Raw genomic sequence first — 12,776 nt, forward strand, 5'->3', positions numbered from 1 at the left:
AAGTGTTGGTGGCAACAGACCCTGGAACTCTCCACTAATAGCCAAAGCATGAGACTAAAACCAGCACAATAAATGAGTTTCTTGTAAACTCCAGAGCTAAAGGCATAACAAGCATCACTCAGATGTCTATCTGGAAGGTGATTTTTATGCTATATACCCATTTCCAAATGACACATATTGCAAGCCATATGCCCAGCTTTATATAGCATGAGGAGTGGCCCCTGAGAAAGTACTTTCTCAACAATGAAAATGTTTGCTACATTCCTTTGAAGGGTTGCTACACCACAGAGTTGGCTTCAGGGATTTTTCATTATATATTTCATGTACAATGCAATGTTTTCCTCCAGTTTCAGCGGAATGTAGAAAAAAATAAAACAAAGGGCTGAGACTTTAATTTGCTAGGAGATCTTTATTCTGAAGGGTTTACTCTCAGATTTCAGCTTGCAAGTTAGCTTCACTTTAGAAGAAAAGGAAAGGCATCTGAGAAAATATAATTGCTTTCTATCCAGTGGCTTACTTCTGAGTCATCTCTTTAAAAATTTGGTTGGTTGGCTTGCAGGTCAGGACTGTTTATGGAAAGCAGATTGAACATTTCGTAGCAATCCCCATTTGCCTTTGACTTTCGCACGAATTTCTGGAGTCACCACCTAGTGGAACACACAATATGCAATCCATGCTGAGTTTTATTAATAAGAATAGTAACTGCATATGATAAAGGTCTTAGACATGGTAGGAAATCATATATTGGCATGTTTAAATATTTGTTTTATGTATTTATATATCACTTAATACTCAAATGATCTCTAAGCAATTTAGACGATACAGCATATCAATATTATATATCGAACAATGAAACTGAGTAACTACAATATAATGCCATGCAATATTAAAGAACACTACAACACAATTGAATAAAATATTTCAAGAAAGAAAAACAGCAGCAGCACATTTTGAAACATGTTTAGAGTCAGGAATTCCTTCCCTCTCCAGCCTCCCTCTTGTCAAAAGCATCCTGACTCACAAAATATTACACCTCATGCTCAATTTATGCCTTACTAATCATAACATATTTATTACCCATTCAATATCACCCACCCCATTCTACTCCTGCATCCCACACATGTCCACCAATAAACACAAATGCACCACCAGCCCAATCATTGCAATATCTCAGTCCATCATTGACCACTACTACCAGTCACACATTCCAGGCAACAACAATGTACTGTGAAAAGCAAGGAGACAATGAGACCATTTACTGACGGAACTGTGTTAATAACAATACCAATTGTCATCCACCAAGTCACATAGATGCATTCTTCCTGACAGCAATCTGCCTACTGCCTAGGTTGCTATTTTGTACTCAAGGACAGGTAGAACTGCACATTTCTTTAGAGTCAGGAATCCTCCCTGGTAGTCCTTTCTCTCAACCAGGAATGCCTTCAGACAATTCAACAGCCCATTGAATTCATTTCCTCCTTGATTCTCGTAACTATTTTTGGCACGCTTTTGAATGGAGCATAGCCATACAGATATATAGATTTATCTTTTGACCCATCATATTTACACAAAACCAAAAAAAGAACTGCAGAAGGAAAACACAATAAAAATGGTGTGCCGAGAATTTACATTTGCCACCTTTTGTGTACAGCTATCTGTGTGCCTGCCCTGTCAGTACGTATTTAATCGGCATTGCAGTTTTTTTCATGATATTTCCCCATCCATATATGGTATTGCATCCTTCATTCCTGCAACTGTTAATCGGTATTACAGAACTGACAAATCAGAAGGTGGGGACAAATGCAAAAGGGAATGGCTATGATATGAATAGGGAAGACAAATCTTGCTCCTCATATACAAATTCCAGTGTGTGCAGAACTAATGCTGAAATGTGGGCGGGCAAGGCCAGAATGTCAATAGATGAAGCTTTCCCCTATAATAGCATTCATATTTGAAAAGGCTTGAAAATGCTTAATATGCAGAATCTCTGCCTGCCACACACAGCTATTAAAAGACATAATAGCACGAATAGCACCCAATCTTAACCCTAACCCGTACAAAGAAATCGTGTTTCTTGAGTTGTAAACCACTTATGTGATGGTAGGTACTTCATCAGTTGATCTTAGGGTGACGTGTCTATATTCAGGGCAAGACCAGACATTTTTGCTTCAGATGGCTGGAGCAGTCAAAAGAGATTGAAGATTTGTAGCAACCAAAGTTCAGATACCCCTGCTTTGATAAATTCAGGATTGAATTGTTAAAAAGCAAGCAGAATATTCTAAGAGCCTTTGTTGTGGTTATTTATTATTTACACTTCATAATAACTGCAGCAACCTTTATCAGTACAGGCCAAGCAAAAAGGATTTGCGCTGCATCAAAGTCTTCTGTTTTCCTCTGAAGCAGGGAAAGTAACAAATTTCCTCTCCCACTGCATTGCTACTATGATCAACCAGTCACAGAGGGCATGGTGAGGCTTCAGTGCTCACTTAACATCCATCCAATTGAATTGCTGCAATGAGTGAGATAGTAGCATGGTCAGTGTGGTACAAAAACACTGGCAGGAGTGCTAGATTGCCTCCACTAGTGCTTTTGCACCATGCTGACCTTGCGCATCCCAGTCTTCAGCAGCAACTCAGCCAGAGGTAGGTCAAGCGAGCAGTGCAGCCCAACTGCACCATCTACTAATGTAGTCAACTTAGCCTGCCCTGCCCAACTGCATTTTCCAAAAAAAAAAAAAAAAAAAAAAAAGGAAAGGAAAGGAAAGGAAAGGAAAGGAAAGGAGAACTTAACAAAGCAAGAGAGTGGATAACAATGCTGGAATGCACTTCACAATTTTAATATTTTCCATACTATCGAATCACAGAGATACTAACATGCTGAATTTCTCAATTATTTTCTCTGGGTAACAGTCACCCCTCTATCAGGGAAGGTGAAGAAGGGGAGGGAACTTCAAAATAACTAAGTATATATCTTGAAGATGAACCAGGCAGGACAAGGGATTTCCTGAGTAATTTTGAAGCCGGGGGGGGGGGGGACTGTGCTACTCTAAACTTATCTTAAGGGCTTATCAATCACAGTTGTGACTTCATCCAGTTGTGCAAACCACTGAAAGGTGGTAGCAGGCTCATACCTCACAAAACACTTGCTTTGAATTTTGCTTGCATATTTTGCTCAACAATGTTCATTCTAAAGAGGTCTAGGAGCTGTTCTTTTTTTATAAGTGAAAGCTCAGAATCTAGGTCCACTGGTGAACATAGAGATATATAAAATCAATAAGTTACTCTGTACAGAATGGATTAAAAAAAAGCGAGCAACAGAGAGGAGGAGGAAACTGACATCATGCTTTGCCGGGGGGGGGGGGGAGGATAAGATTGCAGCTTCAGGGTTTTTAAATCAAATAGCGTGGTGAATGTTCTAGCTGCAATAACAGCTGGGCAATAAAAATAAGGAATCTATTCAATATGTTTTGACGTTTGAAAAAGGATGAATAAGAACCAGAAAAATATTGTTTCTGCTAAACAAAACACACACTTTATTTCAGACTTCTGTTTTCAAATCTAGGAATTTACAAAATGGCTTAAATAACTCCCTCTTCACAATCTGCTGTGTAAAAAAAAAAGTATACTTCAATTTATTCCAAATGAAATAGGCTCTGTTTTGATGCAACATTGTTCATTGCTGTTTCATTTGAGGAATGGCACTTCAAGTTCCTCTTCCCTTGTCTGCAGCTGAGAAATTCTGTAGACTATGCCTTCCCTACTAACATCCATCAGGATATAATTGACTGGGCTATTTTTCTTTTCTTTTTTTAAAGCCCACGCATTACTGGACATGTATGTTTGCTCCACAGATGCAGGGAGGACTAGTCTTTATCCCTAATCCTGCATTTACAGATGCTACTTTAGCTGTTACTCCCTAAAGGAAATTCATGCTGTACTTGCTAAGAGGTTGCAGATAATATTTCCTTTTGCTTTGCAGCCTCCTTCATATCTCCATTCCTAAGCCTACCCCACTGCTGGAATGAGAGTGGGTGAGGAAGACAAATAAGTTAGAATACTGTCTTCTAGACATTCTCCTGTGCCTGCAAGATGTGCAGTACTAGACAAGAATTCAGCAGGAGCTTGGAGATTTTGATTTTCTTGCCCTATGGTAAACCTTGCTATAGAAATGGACAGTGCTTCTGTCCCCTCACTCAGTCCCCACTGGAGATGCACATATTCCAGTTAGTGACTGACAAAGATATGCACCACTTCCCTGAGGAATTTTTGTTAAAAATATTTTAACTTTTCTCAGAGTTTCTTAGATATTTAGCCTGAAGGACTACCTCCAATTTTGCTTGTATTGCACTTTAGATAACACTCTGTGGTCAACCGCCAATAAGTCTTCCACATGCACCCATGCTACTGTGACCACAGAGCATCTCAAATTGTTAAGAGCGGGGGACATACTGCACAAAATGTGTCCATTAGGGAAGCTCTCATGTTAAGAGACACATTGAATTGTCTCTCAGGGCCCCTATTCTGTACACCATGGGTAGGCAAACTAAGGCCCAGGGACCAGATCCAGCCCAATCGACTTCTAAATCCAGCTCACGGATGGTCTGGGAATCAGCGTGTTTTTACATGAGTAGAATGTGTCCTTTTATTTAAAATGCATCTCTGGGGCATAGGAATTCATTCATCCCCCCCCAAAAAAATATAGCCTGCCCCCCCACAAGGTCTGAGGGACAGTGGACCCGCCCCCTGCTGAAAATGTTTGCTGACCCCTGCTATATACAAGCAATTTTTACCATAAAGAAACACAAAAAACAGCACATACGTTCAGATTGATTTGAGATGTCAGTTCTGAAACCATGCCCAGTGGATTCATTATGCTGAAAGCTGCAATTCTATTCATGCATACTGAAGCCCTGTTGAACTCGGAGGAAGCGACTTTTGACTAAGCAGGTGTGCTGACAGTCTTGCTTTACCCTAAAGACTTAACTTTGTGTGTGGCTTGAGCTTTCCTAGACCAGTAAAAGGGAGGGTACTCTGTTCCATGAAAATCTATGCCACAATTACATGGTAGTATTTATGGTGCTGCCAGAAGACACCATGATGCGTGCGTGTCCGTGTCAGTCAAACTCTCCAACATACTGACTCCCAAAACTGGGACACTTCTCTTCCTGACCCTGCTTCTGTGTGAGTCATGTGACTCGGGCGAGATCACTGAGTCCCAAAACGTGCATTTTGGGGGTCTGTTTTTCAGAGCTCGGCATCCAAAACCAGGATGTCCCAATTTAATCGGGACAGTTGTGGGGTATGGTGTGTAGGAACTGCAAGCGGGGTGGGGGGAGGAGATGGCTGCAACCTCATCTATACCTCTCTTGTCATAGGGGGAGCAATAGGATTGTCTTAGATGCAACCTAGATAGGAGCACAAAAATGGGTATCAAAAGTGTTTGGTGGCTGATTTTTCTTGGACCACAACCAACCATTTAAAGAACACCTTATTTTCCTTTTCTCCTACATGGTCCTCACACAAGAGTCAGCTAGCTACAATAAAGCACAGGATCTGATTGTTACAAACAATTCACTAATAACTGTTGACAAAGCATGGTTTGAGACTGATGGAGCTGGGGCAGTATCTAGCACTGGTTAATTCAACCAGCAAAATAACCTACTGAGAAACATCCTATCTAATATTTTATTATTGCCTTTGTATGCATGGTATGGCATCAGTGGAAAAGTACAAGCAGGAAGGAGTAGATAGATTGTACCTTACAAATTTCGCTCCATGGGCCTGGACCATGCTCGTTGACAGCCCGGACTTTGAAGAGATATTCTGTATTAGGTGTCAGATTATGTATTTCCAGATTCTGTTGGGCAATCCCAGTTAGCACTCCTACAAGTTGCGGCTGAATTAAATTCTCAGCTGCCTCTTCATCAACTACTTCATAATAAGCAACCTCAAAGCTATCAACTTCTTCTGTAGGACATGTCCAGTAAATCTACACACAAAAAGATAGAATCATAGAATCAAGATAACACTGAACATATTTTCATGTTGCATTTAATGAGCTAAAACCATTAGTTTCACAGAGTTTAAATTTTTTAGCAAAAAAAAAAAATCCATTAAAATATGTCAATGATATATGTAGCAAACTTCTCCTACCATACCAGTATTTTGGATCACATAGCAACATCTCAATGCTTGCTATTTGTAACCTTTAAATCTAATAACCTTACAAGGAGGGCACAGGGTCACTCCACATTAACTAAGGCCTTTCAAACCCGCCCCCCATTTCCAACATTCCAATTGTCCAGTTGATGAGCAGCGTGGAGAGGTTAAAGAGAGAAAAATTGTTGGTTTCATGTGACTGATTTTTTGACTAGGTGGAGGTTGGGGTTTTGTTTATTTTTGTTTATTTGTTAATTAATGTGTCTGGTTACTGCTTTTATTATTTATGTTTGGAGACCTTCAGGAGACAAGCAGCTAATAAATAAAAAGAATGACATTATGCATAATCTCCAACAGACCTTGGGGAATGTGCGCATCTGAACTGCATTTTGTACATTCTCCAGGCAAATAAGCACATTCTCTGGTTAGTATACATAGTCCCCAATTAATAACAATAACAATAACAATAACAACAATAACAATAACAATAACAATAACAATAACAATAACAATAACAATAACAATAACAATAACAATAACAATAACAATAACAATAACAATAATTTATTACCTATACCCTGCCCATCTGGCTGTGTTTCCCCAGCAACTCTGGGCGGCTCCCAACCGAATATTAAAAACACAACACAGCCTTAAACATTAAAAACGTCCCTAAAAAGGGCTGCCTTCAGGTGTCCAAGAAACATGATCCCTCTACCTCTAGTTTAGAAGGGCTCTTACAGGGCTCACAACATACCCTCCCAGCAGAGCAACAGGAAGAACAGATGGAGCTCCAAGGGGGAAATTTCCTTTTCACCACCCTCTGCTGTTCTCCATTCAGCTGAGAAGCACAAGGGAGGAAATCACAGAGAAAGGAAAGCAGGTCTGACAAAGAAAATCCCCCAATTAAACAAGTGCAGTGGTACCTCGGGTTAAGAACTTAATTCGTTCTGGAGGTCCGTTCTTAACCTGAAACTGTTCTTAACCTGAAGTACCACTTTAGCTAATGGGGCCTCCCACTGCCACCGTGAGATTTCTAAAGTTCTTAACCCAAGGTACTGCTTCTGGGTTAGCGGAGTCTGTAACCTGAAGCGTCTGTAACCCGAGGTACCACTGTACTTTCTCAACACAGGAAAAGTTGGGGACCACTGCATTGGGCAACATGCACTGGCTTGGGAGCCCCCTGTTCTCAGATGCAGCAATCACATTTTCAAGCAAATACCTGAACAAAACATCTGTACATCTTTTCCATACTGAGGAGTTTCTCAGAAAGGGGTGTCAGGGCACAGGTGATTTGTAGGAACAGGTATTTTGCGTCCCCCCCCTTCCTGCTATTTTGCCTGAAAAACCCACTGTTTTCGACTGAATCAGAACAAATGTCAGTCCTCAGTGATGTTTGTTCTGATTCAGCAGTAATCAGCAGGTTTCCCCAGGATGGCAACAACAAACCACTCAGACCCGTGCCTAGAAATCACGGGCCTGTGCCTAAAAATAATGGCACAACCGGAAGTGGGGATGAGCCCTTGGCCTACAAATGCTCTCAGTGCATGTACAATGTGTATGAAACATTATGTAAAAAAATTTTACCTTAGCAAGAGTTGGAAATACAAGTGTTTGGTAGACGATAACAATGCCAGGAACAGTGGTAGATTGGGCTTCTCCATGTAATTCTGGATTGTAGTAGATACCTTGGTTTTGAAATCTCCTATCGCTTCTTGAACTATCTGATGCTGCGTCCCAAACTGCATACATCCCATTATCTTTCAAGTTAGGAGGTAAGGATTTGGGTCTTAGATACATGTCGTTCATTATGTCTTCATCTAATGAAGTAAATGATGCTAAAGACTGACTACGATCCATTCCTAATGGATTTGGGACGTGTGCACTGGAAACATCCCTTGGAATCATTATGTCAGATCTGCAAGGATAAGGAAATTTGCCTGTTTTATCATACACTTTCTTTGAAAGTGCTGGGAAAATGGTTTGTAACTTTTGTGCAAGTTCCTCAAAGTTGACTTTAAGGTGCTTAATAGGGTCTTCCCTGAGAAGTGGGCTAGGCTGATAAATATTAGCAATTGCATCTTCTATTTCAACCACTAGCCCATATGCAGACTGCAGGAATGCAAGCTGGCTTTGTTCCTTTAGAGCTTCCTTAGAATACTGCATAAGGCTGTCCATCTGATCAATTCTCTTGCTTGTGTATTCGGCAAACTCGTAAAGTGCCTTCTGTTTTTGAATCTCAAGGTTTTCTACTGCCTCCATCAGCTCTTTCTCCCGTTGTTGAAGGATGCTCTGTAACCTCATGAAACCGTTCCTGATCTCCCTCCTTTTTGTTTCTTTATAGGACTTAAAATTGTTTTTTAATACAAGGACTTCCATTAGATCATTATCAATTATAAATCGTACTGAAACACACAAAAACAATCATTATATCACAAAAATAATCATGATATCACTGTCCATCTACTCATTCACAAAATATAGTAAAAGTTAAAAGTGAGATAGGGTTTAATATAAGTTGACTACATTTGGCACGATCTGTATTGGAAACAGAAGCTTCACTATGGTTCAGTTCAAGACGATAAGTTGGAGTCACATTAACCCAATGTAAACTGGGTTTGAATGTACAGCACTGTGGGAACAATTCCTCAAAGTAAATAAAAAAATTGGAAAACAATGGACAGATTTCCCACAGTGTTTTTAAATGTGAAGAGATCCACCAGGGGGTGGGGGGAGGGGGGAGCAGAGCTGTGGGTGCTATTAATGCTCTCCGTTGCTGTTTTCCCCATATATAAACTCTCTCTGTTGAAACAGTATTAGATCTGTGCATCAACACATACATTGGTCATATTCACACCATATATTTAAAGAATCCTGGATGCTGTAGTTTAAGGGTGCTGGGAATTGTAGCTCTGTGAGGAGTGGACTACAGTCCCCAGGATCCTTTGTGGGAAAGTTAAATGATGACTGTTAAATTGGCAGAAATGTGCTATAAATGCACGGGGTGGATGTGACCATGCTTGTGTGCTTACTCTCAAAGAATAAACAGCAGCTCAGGAGTGATTACATAATGCAGAAATCACAGGGAGGGTTAACACACTTGCAGCATTGCCCCAATCTGAGCCCTGCAGCTACATTTGCAATTTCAGAAAGGCCTTGATGAGCCCTCTACATGTGATACTATTAAAGTACATTCAAAGTGCTTTCCCCTTCCCTCAAAGAATTCTGGTCACTGTGGTTTGCTAAGGTGTTGCTGGGACATGTAAATTAGTGTGAGGTAAACTACAGCAACCTGAAACCTTTGAAGGAGGCAAATGTCTTTTAAAGGTATAGTGTGCATGCATCCATAGATGTCCCTACATTATGTCTATTTCACTACTCTTTCAGTGGTTTTCAGATAAAATGTACACACAAACCTAAGATTTACACATTGTGGGTGCCATTGCACCGGTGTGTTTATAACTGCACTTTGAGACTCATCAAAGCCTATATTACAATAACAAATCAAGCAGAAGGAAAGTAGTTAAATACAAACAGGAACCTTTTTTAAACTTTGCAATAGAACCGAATAATGCAGCAGACAGTTTTGAACATGCTAGTGGCAAAGGAACTGTGTCATGATCCGTGTGGTGGGCATCAGCGCAGTATTCACAAAGCAGTTCATGGTCATCAAGACAGTATTTTGAGATCATTGAATCACCATGGATCAAACAGTTTCTTTCTTCCCAAACTTCGTCACTGATTTTGGCATAGACATGATTTTGGTATGAAATATCCTGGTGAAAGTTCCTCAGGCAAAGATTACAGTAATTCAACTGACATGTCACACATCTCTTGGTGGCCTTCCGGCGCTCGTCACAAAGTTGGCAATAAATTGGTAGCCGGCTTCTGTCAAACCTCCACCGCAGAAAACCGTATCGGCGCATATATTTCCTGGCCAATCTGGCTCTTAGGTAATTCATCCTCAGCTGGATTTTCTTAGCAAACGGAAGGCAGTGGGCTTTGTTGCAAATGGGGCATGTGATGATGAAGAAGTTCTCTGTGATCTCAGCCTGAAGTTGGCTCTTCATTATGCACTTATCACAAATGCAGTGATTGCATGGCAGCATAAAAGGTCGGAGAAACAGCTCTTGGCACAAAGGGCAAATAAGCTGGTCAAGAAAAGCATGTCCCGATGATTCCTTATCCAGCGAAATGACAGATGAGTTGCTTATCAACTTGCGTCTGAGCATAAAAAACAACAACCAAGAAAACTTTCAGTTGTAGAGAGTGAAGCCACCAACATTCATAATTACCCAACTTGTAATATGTCCTTATGTTATGAGTAATGCTTGGCTGTGGTGCTCCGTTGCACCAGAAGCGGCTTAGTCATGCTGGCCACATGACCCAGAAAAACTATCTGCGGACAAACATCGGCTCCCTCGGCCTGTAAAGCGAGATGAGCGACGCAACCTCAGAGTTGTCTGCGACTGGACTTAACTGTCAGGGACCTTTATATTTTTTACCCCTAAAATGCATCTGTGGATTAGATTTAACCCAATCCAGAATTCCTATGTTCCTTTTTCCTCCCTGTCTCCTGTCAAATGTTTTCCCTACTTTGTGGTTTGGGGTGGCAGGTGCAGAATGGCGATCTTGTTAGCAATCTCAGTATCACCAGAAATCCTGCAATGGGAATCCTGAAGGTGCTACTGACCTTGGGAAATACAGCTTTCCCAGGATTCCCGAGATGTTGTTTAATGTCCTAGATGGTATGGATGAAGGCCTTACATGGAGGCCTCGCAGTAAGTTTTTCCCACTGGTCCTGCTGCTACTAGGTCTGCAAGTGAAAAGACAAGGAGGCTTGCGTGGGATGAGACTCATATGAAGTTTGGAGAGATATGTGGCGTGAATCTTTCCTGTGCCACAAACTCAAAAAACCCTTAAAGTAAGGCACTCTTTCTCTTTCTCAGCTCTTTTGCTCATTCTGTGCTATGGATAAATAACCCGCTGCACAGTATTTTTGCTTCAGGGTAACAAAACTAATCAAAACCCTGCTTGAGAGATGCACAGGAGAAGTGAGGAATGTTTCACCTGTGACTGTCCTGCACTGAGCAGAAGATTGGACTAGGTAACATTCAAGGACCCTATATCATTCTATATAGGTAGTGTTGGTCATCAGTTGGTACATGTTGTATGAGATGGCAGCTTCAGTTGCATAGATTCCCTGTCTAGTCCAATGAATAGGGACTTAAATCTAGGATGCAGATCTATTATTATTATTATTATTATTATTATTATTATTATTATTATTATTATTATTATTTTATTATTATTATTATTATTTATACCCCACCCATGTGTCTGGGTTTCCCCAGCCACTCTGGGCAACTCCCAGAACATTAAAAACAGAATAAAACTTCAAACATTAAAAATTTCCATAAACAGGGCTGCCTTCAGATGTCTTCTAAAAGTCAGATAGTTGTTTATTTCCTTGACATCTGATGGGAGTTCCACAAGGCTGGTGCCACTACTGAGAAGGCCCTCTTGCCACTGACAGCACCCAACTAACCACAGGATAGGATGCCATATCTGTGTTGCCTAATACCCCATTGATTAAGGGCATGTAGAAAGCCCCTTGGTCAGTCCCCAGTGTTAAGTATAATTGATTTAATTGACACAGAAATGGAAATGTATGTGTATTAATGAAGGTTTAAAATGGAAAGAGGCTAAATGTGTATTTCTAACATTGGGGTTTTTCCACAGTAGTTTTTCAAAGGACTCTAAGCTCCTAAATGGGTTAATGATTACTAGCTTCTAAAAGAAACCACAGTTCTGTCAAACTCTTACCTTCTAAGTCTGTACCGATGCTTGTAAGGTATATAGTTGAGGTAGTTGCAGCACGTGCTTTCATAGCACTGGCAGTCATCATTCTCATCTGTGCAGCACAAGTACTTGCAGTGTGGATTATTAGCACAGGAGCAGCAGCACCAGCGGCAATTTGGGTTCTGTGAGCATGTGCAGTGGCAGCACTGACAGGTTTCATCTTCACTGTGTGGACAGTAGAAGCAGTCACAGTTCCGTTCATCGCTGAATAGAAAACGCCAACACAAGCAGCATGCGAATATGGATCTGCTGAATAAGTAACGCCGAAACCTAACTAATTCATAGCAGCACGGACAACCTGGGCAACATGGACATGTCAAGCAACAGTGACATGTTGCGCGAGGCATGACTTTTCAGGAAGATATACTGGTTTTCTCCAGGCCCTTTTGGTCCTAGAAAGCTGTGCTTGCTTAATGATGACATCACAATAGCTTTTACCAATGAGGATGGGTGTTTCTTCACATATGAAAGTGGCTTGTCAGTTGCATCATAAAATATGTCACAATGACTAGGACAACTAATGCTTCAAATTCTTGTACTCATATGAGGCATATGGTCAAACCATACGGAAAAATCTGGAATGCAACACAGAGCATTGAGAAGTCCTGACAATGTATTTTCATGGGACAAATTAACTCATTCTAGGTAGTTCCTTTTGGAGTTCTTCACAGTCCCTTTGGTATCATCAACACACTGGGCTACCTCATTGCTCACTCCTAATTAAATCATTTCTGAATCACCATGGCAAGGGGAATTGTT

The 12,776-nt window shown here is 40.8% G+C and overlaps 1 protein-coding gene across 1 annotated transcript; it reads right to left on the minus strand.

Moving 5' to 3' along the window:
* Positions 1 to 389: 389 nt before the first annotated feature.
* TRIM42 (tripartite motif containing 42) lies at positions 390 to 12,439 on the minus strand. The gene is made up of 5 exons (XM_081191381.1): positions 11,982 to 12,439; positions 9,697 to 10,379; positions 7,743 to 8,560; positions 5,758 to 5,988; positions 390 to 647 (listed from the first exon to the last, which is right to left on the minus strand). Exons 1-5 carry the CDS (start codon positions 12,362 to 12,364, stop codon positions 561 to 563), a joined length of 2,202 nt encoding a protein of 733 aa, XP_081047507.1. The 5' UTR covers positions 12,365 to 12,439; the 3' UTR covers positions 390 to 560.
* Between the last annotated feature and the right edge of the window lie 337 nt (positions 12,440 to 12,776).

The sequence above is a fragment of the Podarcis bocagei genome (assembly GCF_964188305.1).
Source record: "Podarcis bocagei genome assembly, chromosome: 4".
In the NCBI taxonomy this organism is placed as follows: Eukaryota; Metazoa; Chordata; class Lepidosauria; order Squamata; family Lacertidae; genus Podarcis; species Podarcis bocagei.